Here is a 21,129-nt window from a genome sequence, read left to right as displayed (position 1 = left end):
TATATATATAAACAGAAAAGATAATTTTATGAAAAAATGTTTAAAATAAATTCTTATTTAAAAAAAATATTTTCCTTTTAACGTAAAGAAACATAAATTAAATGCGAAAAGAATATTTATATTTAATTTTATAATTACATCGTCTACGGGATTGTTTGTTTTATTTCTATTCTAAGTCTGAGGATTTTTGTTTTTTTCTTTAAAAAAAAACGTGGCAAAAAAATTAAGTTCAATCTATAACCGTACACTCATGAGTGGTGAGACGAAATTTCACACATGAAAAAATTAGGATAAGTTAGACTCTTCAAATAAAATATTGATTAAAATTAATTAAATAAAAATAAAGTTTGACGCATAAATTTCAACAAAAATGTCTTTGGAGATAAAATAAAAATTTTAATATGAATTTATGTTAGCATTATTATTAGCTAATAATTCATGGCAATAGTTTTTTGAGTAATTGAAGCATTCATTAGTCATACCAAGAAGAATTTGGTTGGTATGGTATGGTGAGTGAAATGCAGAAAGTGTTGAGAAGTTATTGAGAAGAGACAAAGAAGCATCACAACCACACTGACCCACTCAACCCTTGCAAATTAACACTCGTTCACCAACTATGGCAAATCTTTTTTCTCTAACTTCTTAAAAACCAAAGTGAAACACTTTTTAACTACTTCTTGTAAATTAATGTTTAACGTCTTTTCACTCAAATTCCAAACAACATTTTTTTTAATGTAACTTGAAGAGAATTACATATACTTTTTTTTTCAAATTTTCTTATTTCAATAGTTGATATGTATAGTTGATAAAAAATATAAATCAACATATAAATACTTTATGAGAAAAACAAACAACACTTTTGAAAGATAAATAATACTTTATTAATTAGGAGGATTTATAAAATACAAAATTTATATATCTAAATAATAATTAAAATTGAATCTACCACCATAAGATTCAATCTCATTTTATCAAACATATAGATATACATTTCATTTTTTATGATACATCGTGAATATCAAAAGTTATTTATTCTAAGAAGTGATGTCAGCCCATAAAAGAAATATATATTATCTCATATTAACAATATTGATCATGTATTAAATACTCTCAAGTTTGACCTATAAATATATTAGTCTAAAATTATATTCACGTATTTGATAAAACTTCCTACGATTCCACCAAGATACCTGCCTTTTATCTCAGAAATTTTATTCTGTAAATCTTTTCCAAAAAATGTAGGTAATATGCAATTCAGAAATCGGCTGCACGGATGAAATTTTTAGGTGGTGAACTAATAAGTTACAGGGGTGCAGGGTGTAAAAGCCCAAATAATAATGTAAAGTAATTTTGGCAAGGATTGATAACCCAAACTCTTCGGATTTTTTTTATTGAAATATAAAAAATAGTTTGGGTTTTTCGTACTTTCGGAGTTCAAACATATTAACCCAAACCTTTTTTTTTTGTGGGCTACGTCCGTATATTGAGCTCAGCAACACCAAAAACAAATTGTAGTGGTTACATTTCCGACACTTAACTAGTTATCTTATAAATCGGTGAAAACCCAAAGAGAAGGGCGAAATATAATTAAAATTTATTTCAGTATTATGATAGGAAATTCTTCCACTAATTTATACATCAAAATACAATAAAGTTTAATCTTACTCCCTAAGACTTAATCAAGTATTCATTATTAGTCGCACTATGAACAGTAAAATCAAAAGTTTAATGAGTATGACTCCTGTGAAATTAAGAACAAAATTATCATTTAAACTAGTAAACTAGTTATTATAGAAGTAAAAAGTTATCGTAATTTATTATTAAACGACACATAAAACTAATTTCCATTATCAACACAAGTAGAAACACAGACTTCTATATTTTTGTTATGACTATAAAAAAAAGAAGCAAATACACTTTATTTGTAATAAATATTATTACTGAGGAAAATAGTTATCAAAACATAAAAATGATAAATTTTTAATAAAATACATAAAAAATAGTTATAACAATAATTACTTTTTATTAATTATTATAACTACACGTTAAAAATACTCTCAATCTTTTATGACAACCACTTCTTATGAGTAGTTATTGTAAATCACAAAACTAAAAGGTGACTTTAAAAAGATAAATATAAGTAAAAGAGGTAAAAATAGCAGCAGAAACCCACGTGTCACACTATATTTTTTGAATTATAAGTAAAAATAATTTTAAGTTATAATAAGAAGTACGTAAAAAATACAAATATAATAAAGAAACAGAAAAAAATAAATAAATTCATAACAGTTTAAAAAAAATGAATATAACAATTATTATTAAAAAGTTAGTTAACAATATTATAAAAGATAAATTAGAATTATAGAATATATACACACAATAAAAACTTCTTTATATATAAGTACAAATTATAAATTCATAAAGTTAAAATGCATTATTTGAATTTATTTAGGACTAACTACATTTTTATACTTCTAATATGAATGTTATTCCGACAAAAAATTGAGTTTATCGAAAACAAAATTTTAAATAATTCTCCTAATCTATCACCTTCGTGAAATAAAAAGCATTGATGCGAGAAAAATAGTTTTCTCGACCCCTTGGAAGCTAATTTTTAATCTATAGGTAAAACTAGTTACAAAAATAATAATCGAACAACAAAATATATTTATTATCCAAAATATTTTAATAAAATAAATAAATAACAAGATAAACATAAGCTCAATTTATAGATTATAGATTTTAGGTCCACTTTAAAACGTCTTATCTATCTACATGAATTAGGTCGGATACTAGAAAGTCACGACGGTATAAATCCATTTTAAAATAATTAGTACGAAAACAAAATATATTTTATACCTAACATTTAATAAATATAAGGACATATAAACATCCTAATTTAATATTTATAGGAATGCTTGCATAAGACATTATCAAAATTAACATATAAAGATGATTGATTTAAAAGTAGCAAGGTAATTCTCGCGACTAAATTCACATGATCATTAATATTATGTATTATTATACACACCCAAAAAATAAATTAAAGATGTTATGTATACTTAATTCATGTGGATGACATCAATGCACCTTCACAAATGAGGCTTACATTGATTTACGTTTAATCATATTCTAAATTGAATTCTGATTTAGGCCTAATAAAATAAATCAAATCAAACCATCTTTTGCCCACCGTTTTTTTTACATGATGCTACGTGAGTCCATTATACCAGTCAACTAATAATTTTATTGGTAACTATCCTAATTATATAATTTAATATAAAAAAGTATTTTAAGAAATTAACATTCATCCGAAATTCTAAATATTCAAATCCAAATTACCTGTCACCAAATATGCATGGGATATAAATAAAAACAAACGAAGCAAAAGTCTAACTTACCATTTCAACTACGTATTATGATAAGTCAAAAATCCATTGAGCAACGTAATACCACCAATGGAATAATTATTCCTTTTCAATGAAGTCTCTCAATGTTCCACCCGTTGATTTTTTAATCATTAAAAGTTCATTAATATTTATTTATTTGAGCTTACTTTTCAAGAGAGGAAAAACAAATTCAGAATTCATGTCATAAAGAATCTGAATCACACATATATGATCAATTTGTTAATTTTTACAATAATTACCTTATAATTAAATAAGATAAAATTAGTTTACATATGTTCAGGCAAAAAAATTGAATATACTTTTCCGAAGATAAAATTTTAAGAGTTTTCTTTGACTTAATGTGAAATAAAAGACACACTGAGGCCAGAAAATAGTTTCTCCTGAAGATTTAACCTGTAATTTATAGGTAAAGTGATTACAAAAATAATACTGACTCATTGAAATATCTCTCCTATATAAAAAATATCTTAATAAAATATCAACTAGGCCCAAACTTCTAGACTCATAAATTTTTATGAATCAGGTTGAAAGTAGAGTAGGACGATCAGGACAATACAACTACCAATATATTTGATGTACCGATAATAAATTTTTACATTGATGATTAAATAGAAATTGAGATGGATATGACTTTTAAAATTACTATTATAAAAAGAAAACATATAATACAATTTATTTGTAATAAGTTGAATCATCTAATAACATAACTTAATAATGATCCCTACAATGATTATACTTTTTTCTACTATAAAAGAACATCAACACAATCACCATTAGAGAATGTTTAAATTATATAAAGTATTTAATAAGTGCATACATAACAACTGAAAAAAATCTATATAAATAGAAGAAGAAATATGATAATACGAAATTTGCATATTTGTACTGTTATAACATAATTTTTTCATCCTATACAGTAAAGTTTATTTTGATCTTTTCAAAATATGTTTTCTTTATTAACTATTTATTTCGGTCAATGTAATATGATATGTAATTTTTTTTTCTTTATTCCGATCTCAAATTTTGAACTAAGTGTATATTAACTTTCAAAACAAGTAAATCCATCCCATAGATGGATGTAATACGGTCATCAAACCAAATTTCTGCCTAAATAGTGACGCTTTGGTTTGTGAATTTTTTATGTTTTTTTTTTATTATAACCTAACTTATCAAAGTGTTAGGATATCTTTATTATATGATTATACACATATTCAAAAATCTAAGACTATATATTTTTCTCGCAATAACAAAAGCAAACATTAATTATAATATAAAGTTTATAAAATATTTACTTTAGAGAAAAAAAAGTAATATTGTAATACAGTAGAATAAAAAAAAGTAACATCAGTGGGCTTACATTATTGGTGTAGTGGGTGGGACTTTATATAACCTATTTATTGCATCATCCATCTGATTGGTTTAACACACTATGTAGTGCTGTTACCTTTTTTTAGCTGGGGTGGCTTATTTATTCATGAATAAAGATAAGATATACACATAACTCAATCATTATCATCTTATTTATTCACGAGTGATGATGATGCGATGCAACAACAGTTTTTTTTTTTTTAAATGTAAAAGTAATAAATATAGTTTAAAAATCATGATATAATTACAAAAGACAACGGTAATAAAAAAACAAAAGGACAAAAAAAAATTGGGTTTCTCTGTTGTGGTATTTATCTACATTACCGTAAAAAATGTTACAACAATCTGCCGGAGGGAAACAAGAGAAGGTGACGGTTACTGAGAACCCGACCCGAAAACCGGTCGGACTCACTGACCCTTACTTTTGGGGTGTCTCTCCGCAATTTACTCTCTTCTCTGTAGAGTTCAATCTCAGCCATGTCCTTCACTAGGGTTACCATATCCCACAATTTCAAGTCTCTTGCCTCATCCATAGTATCCAACATCTTTTCTTCGCACTGTTCCAACCTCTTCAAACAGCAAACTAACTCAACCGCTTCCCCAAACTTAAACCCCCCGAACCTCTCCTTAAACTCGTTCAACCTCACGCGCACCTCAGCCTGCACCACGCCCCAATCCCCACGCGCCAGCTTCACAATCTCCTCCACCAAGAGGTTCCCGTTGGGCTCGGGCCTCTTGCAAAGCCCTTCGACCAGAGCCACCAGAGAGTCAAACTCGCTCAACAAATCGCCGTTGCAGAGACCCGACGCTCTGTCTTCTCTGTTCTCTTTGTCGCCGGCGGTTCCGAGGAAGAATCCCAGGACGCGGGAGGCGCAGAGAAGCTGCTCGATGTGCTGTGCGAACCACCGCACCCAGGAGGAGAGCTGCCACGTGGTGGGGTCGGTGGTGTGTCGGAAGTGGGAGAGGTTGAGGTAGTTTCTGCCGCCGGAGTTGGGGTAGACCGAGAGCTGATCCTGGAGGATGAAGCTGCCGCGGCGGATGATGTAGTGGACGGCGATCAGGCACTTGAGTGCCACGGCGGCGTTGTTCGTTCCCTGCAGCCGGTCCATCAGAACCTCCACCGCGGCTGAGGCTGTGGCGCGTGGCCCGTCCCCCGACGAGAGGAGCATGTCCAGGTGCTTGCTCGTTGGGGGCGCGGAACAGTCGTGGCTGGTGGCGCGTAGCAAGGAGAGCGTGGTGCGTTTGGAGAGTAGCGCCGCCTTGCTCTGCGACGCTTTGTCCTTGATTATCCCAATTAGGTGCGTGAGTTTTGTCATGTTTTTTTTCTCGCGAAAACACTTCCACGAACAAAAACACTGTCACTGCCAGCGCATGGTGTCTGAAAATCTGGGTACCAGAAATTGGTAAGGGAGCGTTTGGGTTTGGCCTGGTGGGATATAATATGATATGATTTATGATTATGGAATCACGTTGCTGTCTCTGCCATAATGGTGCGTTAGATATTTTTTAAAAACTTGTATGCGTAGTTCACGTTTGGGCATGTTCACATCGAGTGGTTGATGACTCTGGAACGTTGCAGATACATAGTTACGTGTTGTATTTTGAGAATGTTTTAAAATAATACCGTGTGATGGATTCAACGTAAATCAATTTAGAGAAACCAAACTTAGATAATTCTATGCGTATTTAAAATTGAAACTTCGTGTTAGTAATATATTAATTAAAGGTTTAAGTTAATATGTATACATTTTACGAGATAAACAATTATAGGATTAAGGATTTGGAATTGAAATTTGTATTGGATTGCAGATAAAATAATGTAGGAAGGAAAAAGAAACAGTTGACCGGTAGTTTCTTAAAAAACTAATCTAATAATGGTGGACTTGTCAACGGGAAAAAAAAAATACCGATTGATTGTCCATATGTTACTATGTGATAAATATATATACAATCAATGCCAATTCAAATATCGTCATTCAATTGGATTAGGTTGAAAGAGAAAAACTAACTCTATTCAAATTTTTTTGTCTTATCATTTAATCCATTTTATTTTAATTTTTAATGAATTTATTAAGCTGAAATGATTTTGGTTTTCATATTGAATCAATTACTGGGATTTTGTTTGACAATTTGATGATAAAATAACTTAAAAATATATAATGGTTCTAAATGTGTGTTTTCTGTATAAGTAATGGAGGTACTTGGAGCATTCCAATGTGTGTATGGGAAAATCTATCTTATAGATGTTTTTTTTTTCTTCTTATAGAAATGGCCTATTATTAGTTTAGTAACATGTTCTTTGTATATGAAAATAAATAAGTGAATTAATTGGATTCCAATATCACCAAAAGCTTATTTGATTGGTGATCTAAAATAGGGTATAAGACTTCACATCTACTCAGTCAATCACTAACAAAAGAGTAAAATAATGAATAAATAAATAAAATTTCAAGGATGAGAAATTTTACATATTAATTAATTGCTACTAGCTTAAAACTAATACATCTTGGTTTGAATGTTAAATTATTAAAAAATCTATATAATGTTACAATTAGTATTTTAAAGTTACATATTATTTTTGGTTAATTTAACTGTTGACTCTTTCCTTCATCTGGGTGACTTTACTTTATACTAAAAATAATAATAAAATATACGATTAAATTCTACAATTTTTATTTTACTTACTAATTTAAAACTAATATAATTATAATTCATATGAAATTTTTAGAAGGTGTTTTAAAAATAAGAACACAAAACTTAAACAAATTAATGTATTGATTTTTGTATCCATCTATCCATCCATTATAATATTAATGGTACATGATTAGACGTATTTGGAGATATATGCAGATAAAATTTGACAGATAGTTGATATTTGTGAGTATCTATTATTAGCGGGTATCTATTGCTAGAGGGTAGTGGATAGTCGATATTTTAATATCCATTTATAAATGGGTTGAGTGCGGATATTATATTATACTTTGTTGTTAGATCAGTGCATTTTTCCTCCTTTTGTTGTCAATTTATGTAAATTTTCTTTCTTTATGGTTAATGAGGATAAAGATATGCATAATTGCATTTTAGATGATAGGTGTGTCATTTCTCAAAAAGTTGCCTAAAACTTTTAATCTTCCCGTATGAAATGTGTAAATTAGGGGAATTTGATTTGGTTACATGTTGTGCCACCAACTCAAATTTTGGTTATTTGGAAGCTATTGTATGACAATTTACCTATTGATTTGGAAGTTAAAAAAAAGTGTGGTTTTATGCTGTACGTGTTCTTTGTGTGAAAACAATGTTGAATCTTTCTCTCGGTTGTTCTTTCACTATTCTATTACTATGTGATTCTCAAAATGGTTGAAAGGGATTTTTCAGGATTTGCAATTTTCCTCTTTGATTTTTGTTGTTCAATTTATGAAGTCTCTTTATAGTTATTTATAGTTATTTGCTTAAAGTGATTAAAGTAGCTGCCATTACTATGATTATTTGGATGATTTAGAGAATGAAAAACATAGATTTTAATTTTCAATTACTTTTACGTATGTTGTTTTTTAAATTAAGGAGTTGGTGCATATGGCTATAGAAAAAAAATCTAAGAAGCATGAGTAATACTCTATCTGAATTTTTTGGTGCTTAAATTTTTCAATATTCATATTAGGGAGAGTATGATGACTCGATGAGAAAAATATTATGGTGAGAAGTTAGCTAATTTGATTTTTATTCATAGATAACAATATAAGTGGTTTAATGTAACCTTTATGTATTTATTTATATTTTTTTATAATAGGTACACTTTACCTATGTTTCATGAAGTATAATTTTTATCATAAGTTTAGTGTTTATTTTCTTATTATTATTTTTTATTTTAATAACATTTTATGTAATGACAAATAATTACTAGAGTTTGGAAATGTCAAAGTTGACTGTGATTCTAACATAAATTTATTTGGAAATAAATATTTGGGTGTATTTTTTGTTTAGACTTTAATTCAAGAGTGCTAATTTTCTCAGTTTTTACAAAATATTTACCGTATTATTTTACACACACACACACACATATATATATATATATATATATATATATATATATATATATATATATATATATATATATATATAAAATTATTTGAAAACTTTTGTATAACTCATTTAGAAGGTTACATGGAAAATTTTGAATTTAAACAAAAAGAACTATGTTGAAATATGCATACAGATCAAATTTCATAAAAATAACATGATCTATTAAAAGAATATTTTGATGGAAATGATAGACATAGATTGAAAAGTGAATTAGAGATTATATTTTGGTTGTTATAAGATAATTATTCTAATTCCTCTTATTTCGTATTCATATTAAATCAATTTGTTTATAATTTAATTGGTCAAATTTTACTATATAAAAAAGTTTAGAATTTTTTTATTTGAATTCCAATAGTTACAGAATTATGCATGAATCTAAAAATATGATAATAATCTTCAAGCAAATTTAAGTTTTGGCGAACATTATTTTGACATCAATAGTCTTTATCTTTTTACGCTAAACGTTGGATAAATATAGTTCATGATTCTAACTCAACTAATTATTTTTTTCACTAAAAATAGTGAATCATATTAATCATTTTAATATGTATAATATTTATATAATTTTATTAACAGTAACTTGCAATATTTTTTGAAAAGTGCTTTAAAATTAAAACTTGTTAGATTACATTGTAAAATAGTATTTAAATATATTATATTAAATTAAAACATTAAAATATCTTTATTATTAAATTTTAATTAGTGGATTATATTTTAAAATGGTTGATAAATAAAATAAAAAATAATATATTATAGAAAAATAAAATCTAAATATAAATTTTAAGTAAGGTCTTACAATTTCTAGACACGATCTAAAAGATAGAATAAGATGAAATATTACATAATTTAAATAATTTAATTTAATTTTTTTAAGTGAAATAATAAGTTTAAAAGAATGCTTAATTTTACATTTAATTAAGTACTAATTTAATTTAAATTTATAAATAAAATTGTGTTTTATATAATTAGTTGAAGTTGGAGGGGGTGTAAGTACTCAAAAGTCTATTTCTTCTTTTTACATAGTAAAGCATATAATAATCTACGGTTCCCCAAAAATGCATATACCGGTATGAATCATGGAATTCAATGTCCGTATATTCTTCTGTCCTTGGTTACATGTTAGAGTAAACACGTACGCTTCAAACTTTATTCTTATCACAAGGGTTCCACTCTTAATAATAATAATAATAAATAAATGTAATTACGTATTATTCAATTTTGTTTGATTAAATTTATTTATTTTTATCTTTTCTTTATCTAAATCTCTTAGCTTGGACAATACAAATGATCTTTTTATCATATTTTGCATAATATAATATCAAACAAAAAGTAATAAAATAAAATAAATAATTATAATAAATAATTAAATATATGGACATTATGTCACTATCACTAATTTAAAAAAAAAACATAAAAAGCGAACCATCATGTGATTACAAATAAATGAAATAAAAAAGTAATAGATAAATTAAAAAATAAAAGTAGTGGGTATGTTATTGATTAAAAAGTTAAATATGTTTTTTTTTAATTATTATAGAAAATGACTTTTCATTCTCAAACTATTATGAAAAGTTTTGTCTAAACTAAATTCTAAAATATTTTTGTGAAAACTTACAAAATGACATAAAGCATAGTCGATTTTTATAAAAAGATAACCCTATAATATTTAATAATAAAATATTTAATCTATAAATAGATTTTTAATAACTGAAATTTATTTTTATAAAACAATCGTCATTTTAAACAAATTCTTATAAGTTTTCTCTTTGTCTTCTCTTTAAGTTTTTATCTTTATCTTTATCCTTTTGAAGATCAAGGACTATGTAATCAATCGTGATAAGGAACACCACACGTTCATTCGATCAAAGAATCAAACAAACAAGTTTTCTCTTTGTCTCTTTTGAGGTATTTTAGTTTATTGAATTGCATGTGGGTCTTAAGGTTATGCATGTGGTTTAAATGTGCTCTTGATGAATCTTTGTTGCTTTATGATCTAGATGATATGTTTTGGCCTCTAATTGAGGTTTTTGATAAATATTTCAAGGAGGTAATTTCTAGATAATTAAATGAGATGTGTTATTTTGAATGGGATAATTTGCTGTATGGCTATACTATATCATTCACAAGGAGAAAGGATATAAGTTAGTATAGTGTTATGCATTGACTAGGAACACTTGTTGTGAAGCCATCCTTATACTCTACCAGACTCACAAACTCGTTTTAGAGACCAATTTATACACTATTTTAGTTAATTATAATTTTTAGTTTATAAATTAATATCTAAATTGGTCACTACAATAACTAATTATTTTTTTGTCACTAAAATTGATCACTAATAAGAAATTTTATTGTAATGTAAGAATCAAAATATTTATTAAATTTGCAAATATTAATGAAACCTAGTTGATAAAATTTAAAAATATTTTAAAAATAATATAAAAGGAAAATACATATTCAAATTAAAAATATTTTAATTGTCTTTTTATTTTAATTTTTAAAATTTTAATGAATCTATTTTATACACTAATAAAAATTATAACACATCACTTGATAAAAATCATATAAAAATAAATATTAAATGAATAATAATTAAAATTTAGTATAGGTCTTTCATCTTTTGAACTCCAATATATGTTGAATGGTGATGAATTTTTTTATGGCAATTACGTTAAATTATTATATTATAGTACACAATTTTTATTTATACAATTATAATGATAAAAATACTACACTTATGATAATAAGTTAGAAAATAAAAATAATTATGTAAAAAATATCAAAATAATATTTTACATTATAAAAATAAATAATAAATAAAAATATTTAAAAAATATTAAATGAGTGTCTTAGAAACAATTTGATAGATCATTGCATGAGATCGTACAAAGGAAGATAAATGTATAATTAGAGATATGATAAAACAAATACCTTAGTCTTATAAGACTTTTCAAAATCAACTTAGTCGAACAATTGAGATATAACAAAAATTATTTTAGCGAAACAAAATAATTATTCAAATGAAACAAAAAATTAATAATAAGAAAGAAGATATTTTTTTATATTATCTAGTAAATGAAAATTTTATGCTATTGAATACTAGAGTTAAACATTCTCATGTGAAAAAAAAATACACAATAAATAAAAATATTAAAAAAAGTAAAAATATTCAAATGCGAATCATAAAAAATATTTAATTAACATATATCATTTGAATATAATTGTACAAATGTCACAAGAGAAAAAAATATCTTAAGATGTGAATAAATTTTATGACAAGTTAAACAATTAGAATTTTAATGATTTAAAGAGGGATGAGGATGAGAGTAAAAATAAGTATTATGATGGGTATGAGGACGAAGACGGATATATACATATCCGCACTCATCCTCATTTTCATATCTAATTGAGAAAATAGGATATTACTCATACTTATACGCGTACCAAATCAATACGAGAATTCTGTATTTCAAAATGAAAACAGGTTCGGATATTATCTATGGAAACAGATTTATTTGGTTTTGTTAGTGCGTTTCCTAATAATGTAATTATTTTTTTACTAAGTTTGCAGAAGTTACCTTTTTTTTTTTGTAAATTATGTATAATATATTCTGTTATAAAAATAGTTCTATAAATATTTTAACTATTACTTTTATTTAATCCTATTATACTATTTTATTAAATTTATACTTAAATTCACTGTTTTATAACCAAACGAAATACTAAAATTTTAGTATAATAATATAAATATAATAATAAAAAATAATTATAAGAGTATTTCCTTATTCTGAATGGTTGAAGCAACTCCATATATAATAATAGAAACTAAATTAGTTTTAGAATAACTTGATGATTAAATATTATAGATATCTGTAAAAACATAATTCCCAGAATGGCAATAGTTATGATTAAAATGGAAAAATGCAGATATTTTTGAAATTTCATACAATGACAGATACTGCAGATAATTCATTTTTATTTTGCAATTAACAACAGTAAAAGAAAACACTTAATAGTTTCAGGGGAAGGCCAAAAAAATGTGTATCGAGAATGGCCTTCTCCTCCGAAACGATGGAAAATGAAAATTTGAAAGGATAACTATAATAAAGCCATGGCTAGCTACATCTTCTTGCTCTGGTTCACCATTATCATCAAACACAGCTCAAAAAGCTAAACCAAGTGGTGCAAACAAAATAAAACAAAAAGATCACCTGGACCTTAAAAAGAAAACACTAAGCTCCTGATCCATGTCCCCTTCTGGATCAATCAAGTGAAACGATTCACAGTTTTCTGACCCACGAACCCTCTCAAAGCTCCCTCTAAGGTACATCACTTCACCATCTTCTTTCTTGCACTTCACCACCCCAGTTCCGACCACAACCGAACGCATCAACCTCAACGCTTCAAAATCAGTGTTCGACGCTCTACGCTTAACGGCATACCCCACTTTCCTCCCATTACAGTACATAGTCCACAGAGGGGTCGACAAAAGTGAGTTCGTGTTCTTGTTTTTACTATTGTTGTCCTCGCCGTCACCACCACTCTCAAAAGCAATTCTCAGTGTTCCTTCTCTCATTTCCTTGGCCAAGATGGTTGTCGGAACCGCCAACTCCAGGAGGAGAATAGGGTTGGAGTTGGCGTTTGCCTGAATGCAGAAGCTCACCTTTCCTTTACGGTATCCGAAAATGGTGCCTGTGATGGTGGTGGAGTTCATCACGAGTGATGGTGAGTAATATTTGGTGGGGTTTTGGAGGCACTCGTTTGTTACATCTCGGTCTTCTAGAATGGTGGCACAGTTGCATGTGGGAACTAAGAGTTGCATGAGAGAACGTAGCAGCCTCCATGATCTAACTTGTTTCTCGCAGTCAACTGTAGTGACGCCACTCTCCATCTATGTCTAACTTCCTCCTATTCTTTCACTCCATCACCCTGGTTTAGGGTTTCTTTATATAATGCATAGATATAATAAAAAGGGTTGTTATCGATTTGTATTAATGCCATTAAAGTGTGAGGCTCTACTAAAGAATATATGCCAGATTTTATAAAGATTGATTCCGACAGATGATAGTTATAGATAATGAAAAAGGAAAATATATAGAATATGATGTCTTTTCTTGTTTTTGTTGTTAATATTTAACTGTTGACCTGAAACAGTGGTGTTGAAAAGAAACCACAAATTCACGAATCACAGTAACATGTGTCGATTAGTGAGGAGTTAGCCAATGGGATTGGATATTTTTGGAGTGCCAACTAAAAGGTTTATCTAATGAAACCCCGTTGCTTGATTCTGAAACAACTCATGCACACGCTTTCAGTGGATAGTTTTTTTTCTTTCTTTTCTCATTCCCTTGTTTATTCTTTGATGACAAACATCAAGCTGGAGCAGCAGTGTCTGAAAATAATAGTTAATGTGTAAATAATTGAAGGTGTTGTTCTTGCTCCATTGTTTTGCGATTAATTAACATTGATGGAAAAATGCAGGAAGTTTGGGACAGCGATTTCCGTACAGTCATAAAAGAGCAGTGTGATTGAATGATGAGGGCACTAGATTTCGGACCACAAAACTCCAAATTCATACACACTGTTAAGCTCTTATTTGAAGTTAATTTAATGTTTATATATTTATATAGTGAGACACAAGCATCTTTTATATATGCTTTTGCTCTCGATGACCAAAATAAAATATGTCGGACATATTATAGCAGACCCACAAAAGTAGCACTGAATCTTATTTTCATGTATTATTCGCGTATTGCATGTGAGATGAACTTTGGAGGCAAAGCGTGTTGTGTGGAGGCTAAAAAAATGTGTGTTTTTAGCTTTCTAGCCTGGTTGCTCCACTCTTGTCCTCCCCTTTCCTTTCTCTTCTTTGTCTGCTACTCAAAGGGTCACAGGGAAATACTATTCACTATGAAATTTTATGCAAACCAAGACGATGATTTGGAATTTATCAATGACTATAAATGCATGATATTTAGAACTCTTAAAATAGGTTGAAATCATCAAGTCAACCCAGCTCGCCACGCGTTCGGGTTGGATTGGGTTAAAAATTTTTTATAAATTGACCTGGCTTATTTAGAATCCGGCTCATCCGGGTTGAATCCGTGGTAAGCTTGATTGGTTCGTCAACCCTCAAATAAGGAGTCACAAAAGTATTTTTTGTTAAGTTGGCTTTGTATTTAGGTATGTTAGGTTATTTTTTTAGCCAACACATAGATAATTTGTATTTTTGTGATTTTGGTTTGTATTTGGATTGTATTAAAGTTTATTTAGATTTTAATTAGAATTATGATCTAGTTTTGACTCAAAAAGTAAAAAAATAATTTTTTTTGATTAAGTGAGCTCGTAAGTAAACTCGTTTAACCTACCAACTCACGGTGGGTCGGGTCGGGTTGGGTTGAAATTTTTTTGGCTCGCTAATTAGTGAGCCGGGTTGGATTGACTCACTAAGTGATCAACTCATAATGGATCGAGTCGGATCGGTCGAATTACCTATTTTGACAGCTATAGTGATACTTAATAATTGATTATGATAAATCCATCGATCCGAATTCTCAACTAAATTTTTTTTGTTTTCCTCTCATCGAGTATTTAAATTACTATTAAAATCAGTATCCATCATACATTTTAGAAGAGCACAACAAGATAATAATATAGGAAAAATTTAAAGAGAATCCAAAAGTCTAAATCCAACATTTTTTGAAAGAGCTAATGAGAAATACAATTATTCTTCTATGTAACAAAAGTGAAATCAGCTTCTATTCAATTATGTTCAACACTAATATAATGTTTGAATGGTTGAGGAAGTTTTTATTTATTTATTTTTTCATAAATGACACTGATATTTACATCTCAAATTTATTGAAATAATATTGTTAACATTAATATTTCGTTTTGGAAGTTAAAACTTTTTTGAGCAATGTTATACTTAAAAAATGTTTCATAGAGTTAATGGAGGAAAGTTAACCTGAATTCTGATGTAGGAGAGAGTAAAATTGGAAAAGAAAACTTCTCTTGTAGAAGAGAGTAAATATTTGACTAAAAAGTCTTATTACTAATAAAATAAAATAAATTCTCATAAATGAGTCTTGTAATCAATAAAATTTTCTAAAGTATTTTTGGAAGTTCCCATGCAAATATAACATTTATAAACAATCTACATTTACTTTAAATATTTGAATAAGTAATTTACTATTTATGAGAGATGATATGAGCGAAAATTGTGTTTGTTTGGTTTAAGTAATGAGCTATTATAGGTTACCAAAGATTTTAACAAAGTTTTGACAAACTTCCTTATATTGGTTAAAAAATATAACTTTATTATAATTAAAAAATAAAAAATTAATCAATTAAAAAATATAATTTGAGATGAATGGTTTACGGAGGAAGTTTTAAAAGAGAAAATCGAGCGTGAGATGAGGAGACAGACGCAGATATGTGAGATCGATTACAACAAATTTGACTTCAATAGTAATGTTCATATGCACACTTTCCCTTTTTCATAATTATTATTTGTCTATTAAACAATAATAGCTTAATGTCAATAATACTTTTCAATAATCATTTGTTTTAATTTTATGTACTATTTTTTTCTTTTCTTAACAAAAAAACAATTTTATATTTAAAAAAATATATTTAAGGAAATTTTTTTTCGTTACATGGCATAACAAGTTACCTATCTTTACTAATTCAATCAAATCAAATTACCTGTGTATATACCAATGGATTGAATTCTATTATTTTTCTATCAAAAAAATCTTCTTACTTTCCAGTGTCTAACTTTTTTGCAACTATTCGCAAAGAAATTATGCATAATTTTCTCCACAATGTTTTTCTTTTTTTAACTAAAAGATATTCATATTTTAAAAGAATATATTTAAAACCAATTTTGACATTTCATTACAAAACAAAACTATAACACACATACAACACACATTATGCAAAGTCTTTTCACATTTTATACTTTTCCAAACATTATTTTCATGAATAATTAATAGTGATTTTATTTGCATTATTTTCATGTTAATGGGACTCGTAACCTAACTCAATTATTAACAAGTTATATATATATATATATATATATATAGATTAATTTTCAACTTCATCAAGAGACCCCATATAATTTGATACTTTTTTAAAATGTTTGAATGAGAAAACATAAGAAAAGAAAAAAGTAAGCATTTATTTGAACTTCTTAATATGATGTACTGTACTTGTTAAAATTGGTCATTAAGATGATCTATTAGTGCTGATATTATAAAACATCAACCAATTAACAAAATTTTAAAGCTACTTCTAATTCAAAATCTTAAAACAATATATTTACAAATTTTATTTCTTATTTGAAACAATATATTTACAAATTTTATTTTTTATAAAATATTAAATGTTTTGTTTATACTAAGTGGCTTTTAGATTAATTTACATTTTTAAGAGTAACTTTTTAACGATTACAGTTTCCTCGAGTTTTTCATAGTTTTAGGAGGACTTTGACCTCCCTAATTTTTTAAATTATATAAATTATAATATATATATATATATATATATATATATATAAATTTATTTTAATTTTAGTATATTTTTATATATGTGACACCTGCAAAATTTTGTATATTTATTTTGATATCTCAAAATATTTAGTAAAGATTTACACTAGTTTTCAGTAACACTAATAATTCAGCAAACCCATAGTGGGATTTGAAATTTGACCTGTTTACCACCAAATAAGACAATGGTGAAGCATAGAGGGTCCCAAAATATGTTGTGAAGAAATATATCAATATCAAGACAAGTAAATGTACCTTAAAATCTTCATACTCATATTCATATTCATAAGATACATCTTCCTTTTCAGCTTCTTCTTCTGCACTCACATTCAGGTTAATAAGATAAATTCACTTAAATCAAAATTTCGTAACTATAAATCTATATTGTCAAATCAAATATCTTCAATTATTAAATGATGCATAGACTATTATAAAATTAATACATTAAAACATAATTCTTTTAGTTACAAAATGTGAAGACTTCTTAAGCTCATTAGTCACCATTTGTCTTCATCTTTTTCTTATTATTCTGAATTTTAAGGATTATACCTATATCCTTTAAATGAGTTATGTCTCTACGAAATCTAAAATCTTCAATACATTCTTTATATTAAGAACCAGATATATATTAAGATAGATTCAATAAATTTGATTAGATAACTCATGACTAAACATTTCGAGATAGATTTTACAAAATTGATTATGATAAATTTTGAATGACTCTAATATTATACTAATGCTATTTATTTTATAAAAGTTAACTTTATTACTTAATTTAATCTTATAAAATTAATTTGATAAAGTGTGATTTGTACCCTTCTTGAATCATATGAGAATATGTATAGAGTTAAATAAGAAAAATAGGTAGCTTCTCATTTGGTGGTTTATATTTATATTATGTTATTTCCTTGTATATTTTGGTAATGTTTTGACTTGTAGTACACTGTGAAAATGGGTCAAAATTTTACCAATCTTATCCTTACAGTAATATATTTGCAAAGGTAACCCTTTCTTATCATTTGACAAGCAACTCCGAATGAAAAAAACATAATCAATCCACTATCTTGTTCGACATACTTTCTCAAAGGTAATAATATGTTTTATAAACTAAACAAAATTTTCATATAACCTTTTAATAAGAGCTTTAAAACCCCTTTTACAAGTTTAGATATTTTACTAAATTTTTTGGTATAATTTTTTTTGTTGAACATTAAAAACATACTGTATTAATATTTTAAAAAATTTGTTAATATATTTTAAAACTTCAAAATAAATGACCATCACTATATTTTGAAAGTACAACTATAAAAATATTTAGAAAAAATTAAAAGAGAATCCAAATTTTCATCAAAGACAATGCGTGAAGATCCTTTTAACTTATTTCTATACAACTACAATAATATTTAACATCCAAATGAAAAAGAATTGCAAAATAGTTATAGCTTTCAAAATATAATGATTAACTTGACAATTAAAAAAAAAAAATAAGGACTCAAGTGAAAAAAAATAAAAAAAATTCAATTAGGCAAACACTTATATCTTTCAGAGTCCATTAGATACTTTGTTCTATTTAGAATATTGTGAACTTATAAACGTGATGTATTTTATGAAAAAATAATTTGTAACAATTACATTTATCTAATATTATGGATGCTTATATCATATTTCAAATATTAGTAAATTTGGGCTACATCGAATTGAAATTCATAAGGCTTACTAATATTTTGATTGGGCACACCAGCACTCTTAATGCGCGGCTGCTCCTTCCCGCACCCTAATATTTCCTTTCTGCACCTAGAGATGGCAAATAAATCCGTGCCCGTGGGTATTATCCGAACCCGTCCCCGTTTTGACGGGGAATCCCCGCTTTGACTGGGTATGGGTATGGGTAATACCCGAAATTTTCAACTGGGGATGGGGATGGGGATATATATATACCCGCCCAAATATCCGTCCCCGCTTAAATTACTAAACTATTTATAATTTATTAAATAATCTAAAAAATATATATAAATAAATAATATATTTACACATATAATATAATATAATATAATATAATATAATATAATATAATATAATATAATATAGTATATATACATATAAATAAAATATACTTTTATATATATATATATATATATATATTTACACATATACATGTAATATAATATAATATAATATAATATACATATAATATATATACATAATAATATAATATAATATATATAAATAATTATATATATATATAAACATAAGATATCCACACATATAATATATATATACATAGTAATATAATATAATATATAATATAATATAATATATATATATATATATAACATATTTCTCATTCTCTTTGTTTTTTGTTATACACTTTGTTTACTCTCTCAATTGTCTGGTTTGTTTTTCAAGATTTAATTTTGAAGGTAATTTTTCTTCTTCTTATTACATAATTTTTACTCTCTGTACATGGTTATGTTCAAATAGGTGTTCCTCAATTTCATTCTATGAAATAATTTTTAGGTTACACATTTGATTATCTTTATTTATTTATTTATTTTCATGAAAATGTTTGACTCTTATTTTGTAGCTCTTCTTTTTTTGTTACTTTGGTTATACACTTTTTTACTCTCTTTTAATTGTTTGGCTTGTTCTTTAAGGTTTAAGCAGATCTTCAATGTACTTTTCCTTTTATCATAATCTTAATTATACATTTTTTTTTTCCGTTATGTTATGTTCAAATGGATATTCTCAAATTTGGGTCACACATTTAATTATCTTTACTCCTTTATGATAATTTTATTTATTATTTATTTTTTGTTTCATGATAATGTTTAATTATTTACTATAGAGGCTTTGATGTGTACAAGAAGTTGGATATGGAACTCAAACCATCTAGGTAAGTTACTCAAATTTATTAATATTTTTTGTTAGTATTTTTTGTGAATTCTCATCTAATATTCTACATTTGGTGTTTGTAGGTGTTAAAAAATTAAAAGGAAAAGATGTTCTCATGAGTGAAAATGAATCTGATGAAGAAGGTACATTATATTCTAGTAATTAAAATTTTCAATTTCAATTATTATATCATATCTAATTTTTCATTTTTTTTCTATGTGTAGGTGGATCGAATGCAAATGAAACCACTGATCATTTGTAAAATTAATAAATATTTTGGTTATTATAAAATTTTAGTAATGTGTAATTTTTTAGCTTTTATATAATTATTTGAATTTTATTTAGTTGTTATTTGATACTTTAATTTGAGATTTATACTATTATAATATTTTTCTTAATATTTGACATCATGAAAATCAAAAAGAGTATGTTATTTTAATATTGAATATTTTGATAGTATCATGATTCCGTTGGTGTGATTTTTAAATTTTTTTTATAAAAAATATTTAATTGATATATGGAACAATAAAAAAATGGGTATGGGTATGGGTATAAGAAAATACCCGTTACCCGGTGGAGATGGGGATGAGTCAAAAGTTGTATACCCGTTGGGTTTGGAGATGGGATGAATTTTTATTATGGGGATGGGGATGGGATCATGATACCCGTACCCGCCCCGTTGCCATCCCTATCTGTACCTCATAAAATTTAAAATCCCAGTTTTACCTTTACACAAAAAAAAAAAAAAAATCCTAAAATGCAAAACCTTCACCTACCCACACCGCTACACCTTCCTCGTTCATTTTCTCTTGAAGCTTCTTCCTCCATCGTGAGCC

General features: G+C 26.9%; 2 protein-coding genes across 2 annotated transcripts; both read right to left on the bottom strand.

The window, feature by feature from the left end:
• Positions 1-5,059: 5,059 nt before the first annotated feature.
• Positions 5,060-6,407, bottom strand: LOC114175642 (putative clathrin assembly protein At4g40080). Its single transcript, XM_028060412.1, has one exon. It carries the CDS (start codon positions 6,092-6,094, stop codon positions 5,114-5,116), a length of 981 nt encoding a protein of 326 aa, XP_027916213.1. The 5' UTR covers positions 6,095-6,407; the 3' UTR covers positions 5,060-5,113.
• Positions 6,408-12,934: 6,527 nt separating this feature from the next.
• LOC114175793 (protein MIZU-KUSSEI 1-like) lies at positions 12,935-13,785 on the bottom strand. Its single transcript, XM_028060598.1, has one exon. The coding sequence runs from the start codon at positions 13,744-13,746 to the stop codon at positions 13,063-13,065; it is 684 nt and encodes a 227-aa protein (XP_027916399.1). The 5' UTR covers positions 13,747-13,785; the 3' UTR covers positions 12,935-13,062.
• Between the last annotated feature and the right edge of the window lie 7,344 nt (positions 13,786-21,129).

The sequence above is a fragment of the Vigna unguiculata genome, chromosome 3, assembly GCF_004118075.2.
Source record: "Vigna unguiculata cultivar IT97K-499-35 chromosome 3, ASM411807v1, whole genome shotgun sequence".
NCBI classification, from domain to species: Eukaryota; Viridiplantae; Streptophyta; class Magnoliopsida; order Fabales; family Fabaceae; genus Vigna; species Vigna unguiculata.
This window is presented reverse-complemented; position numbering and strand designations above follow the sequence as displayed.

Coding starts and splice junctions, on each gene's coding strand:
- LOC114175642 (XM_028060412.1), bottom strand. CDS start 6,094: ATGACAAAACTCACGCACCTAATTGGGATAATCAAGGACAAAGCGTCG.
- LOC114175793 (XM_028060598.1), bottom strand. CDS start 13,746: ATGGAGAGTGGCGTCACTACAGTTGACTGCGAGAAACAAGTTAGATCA.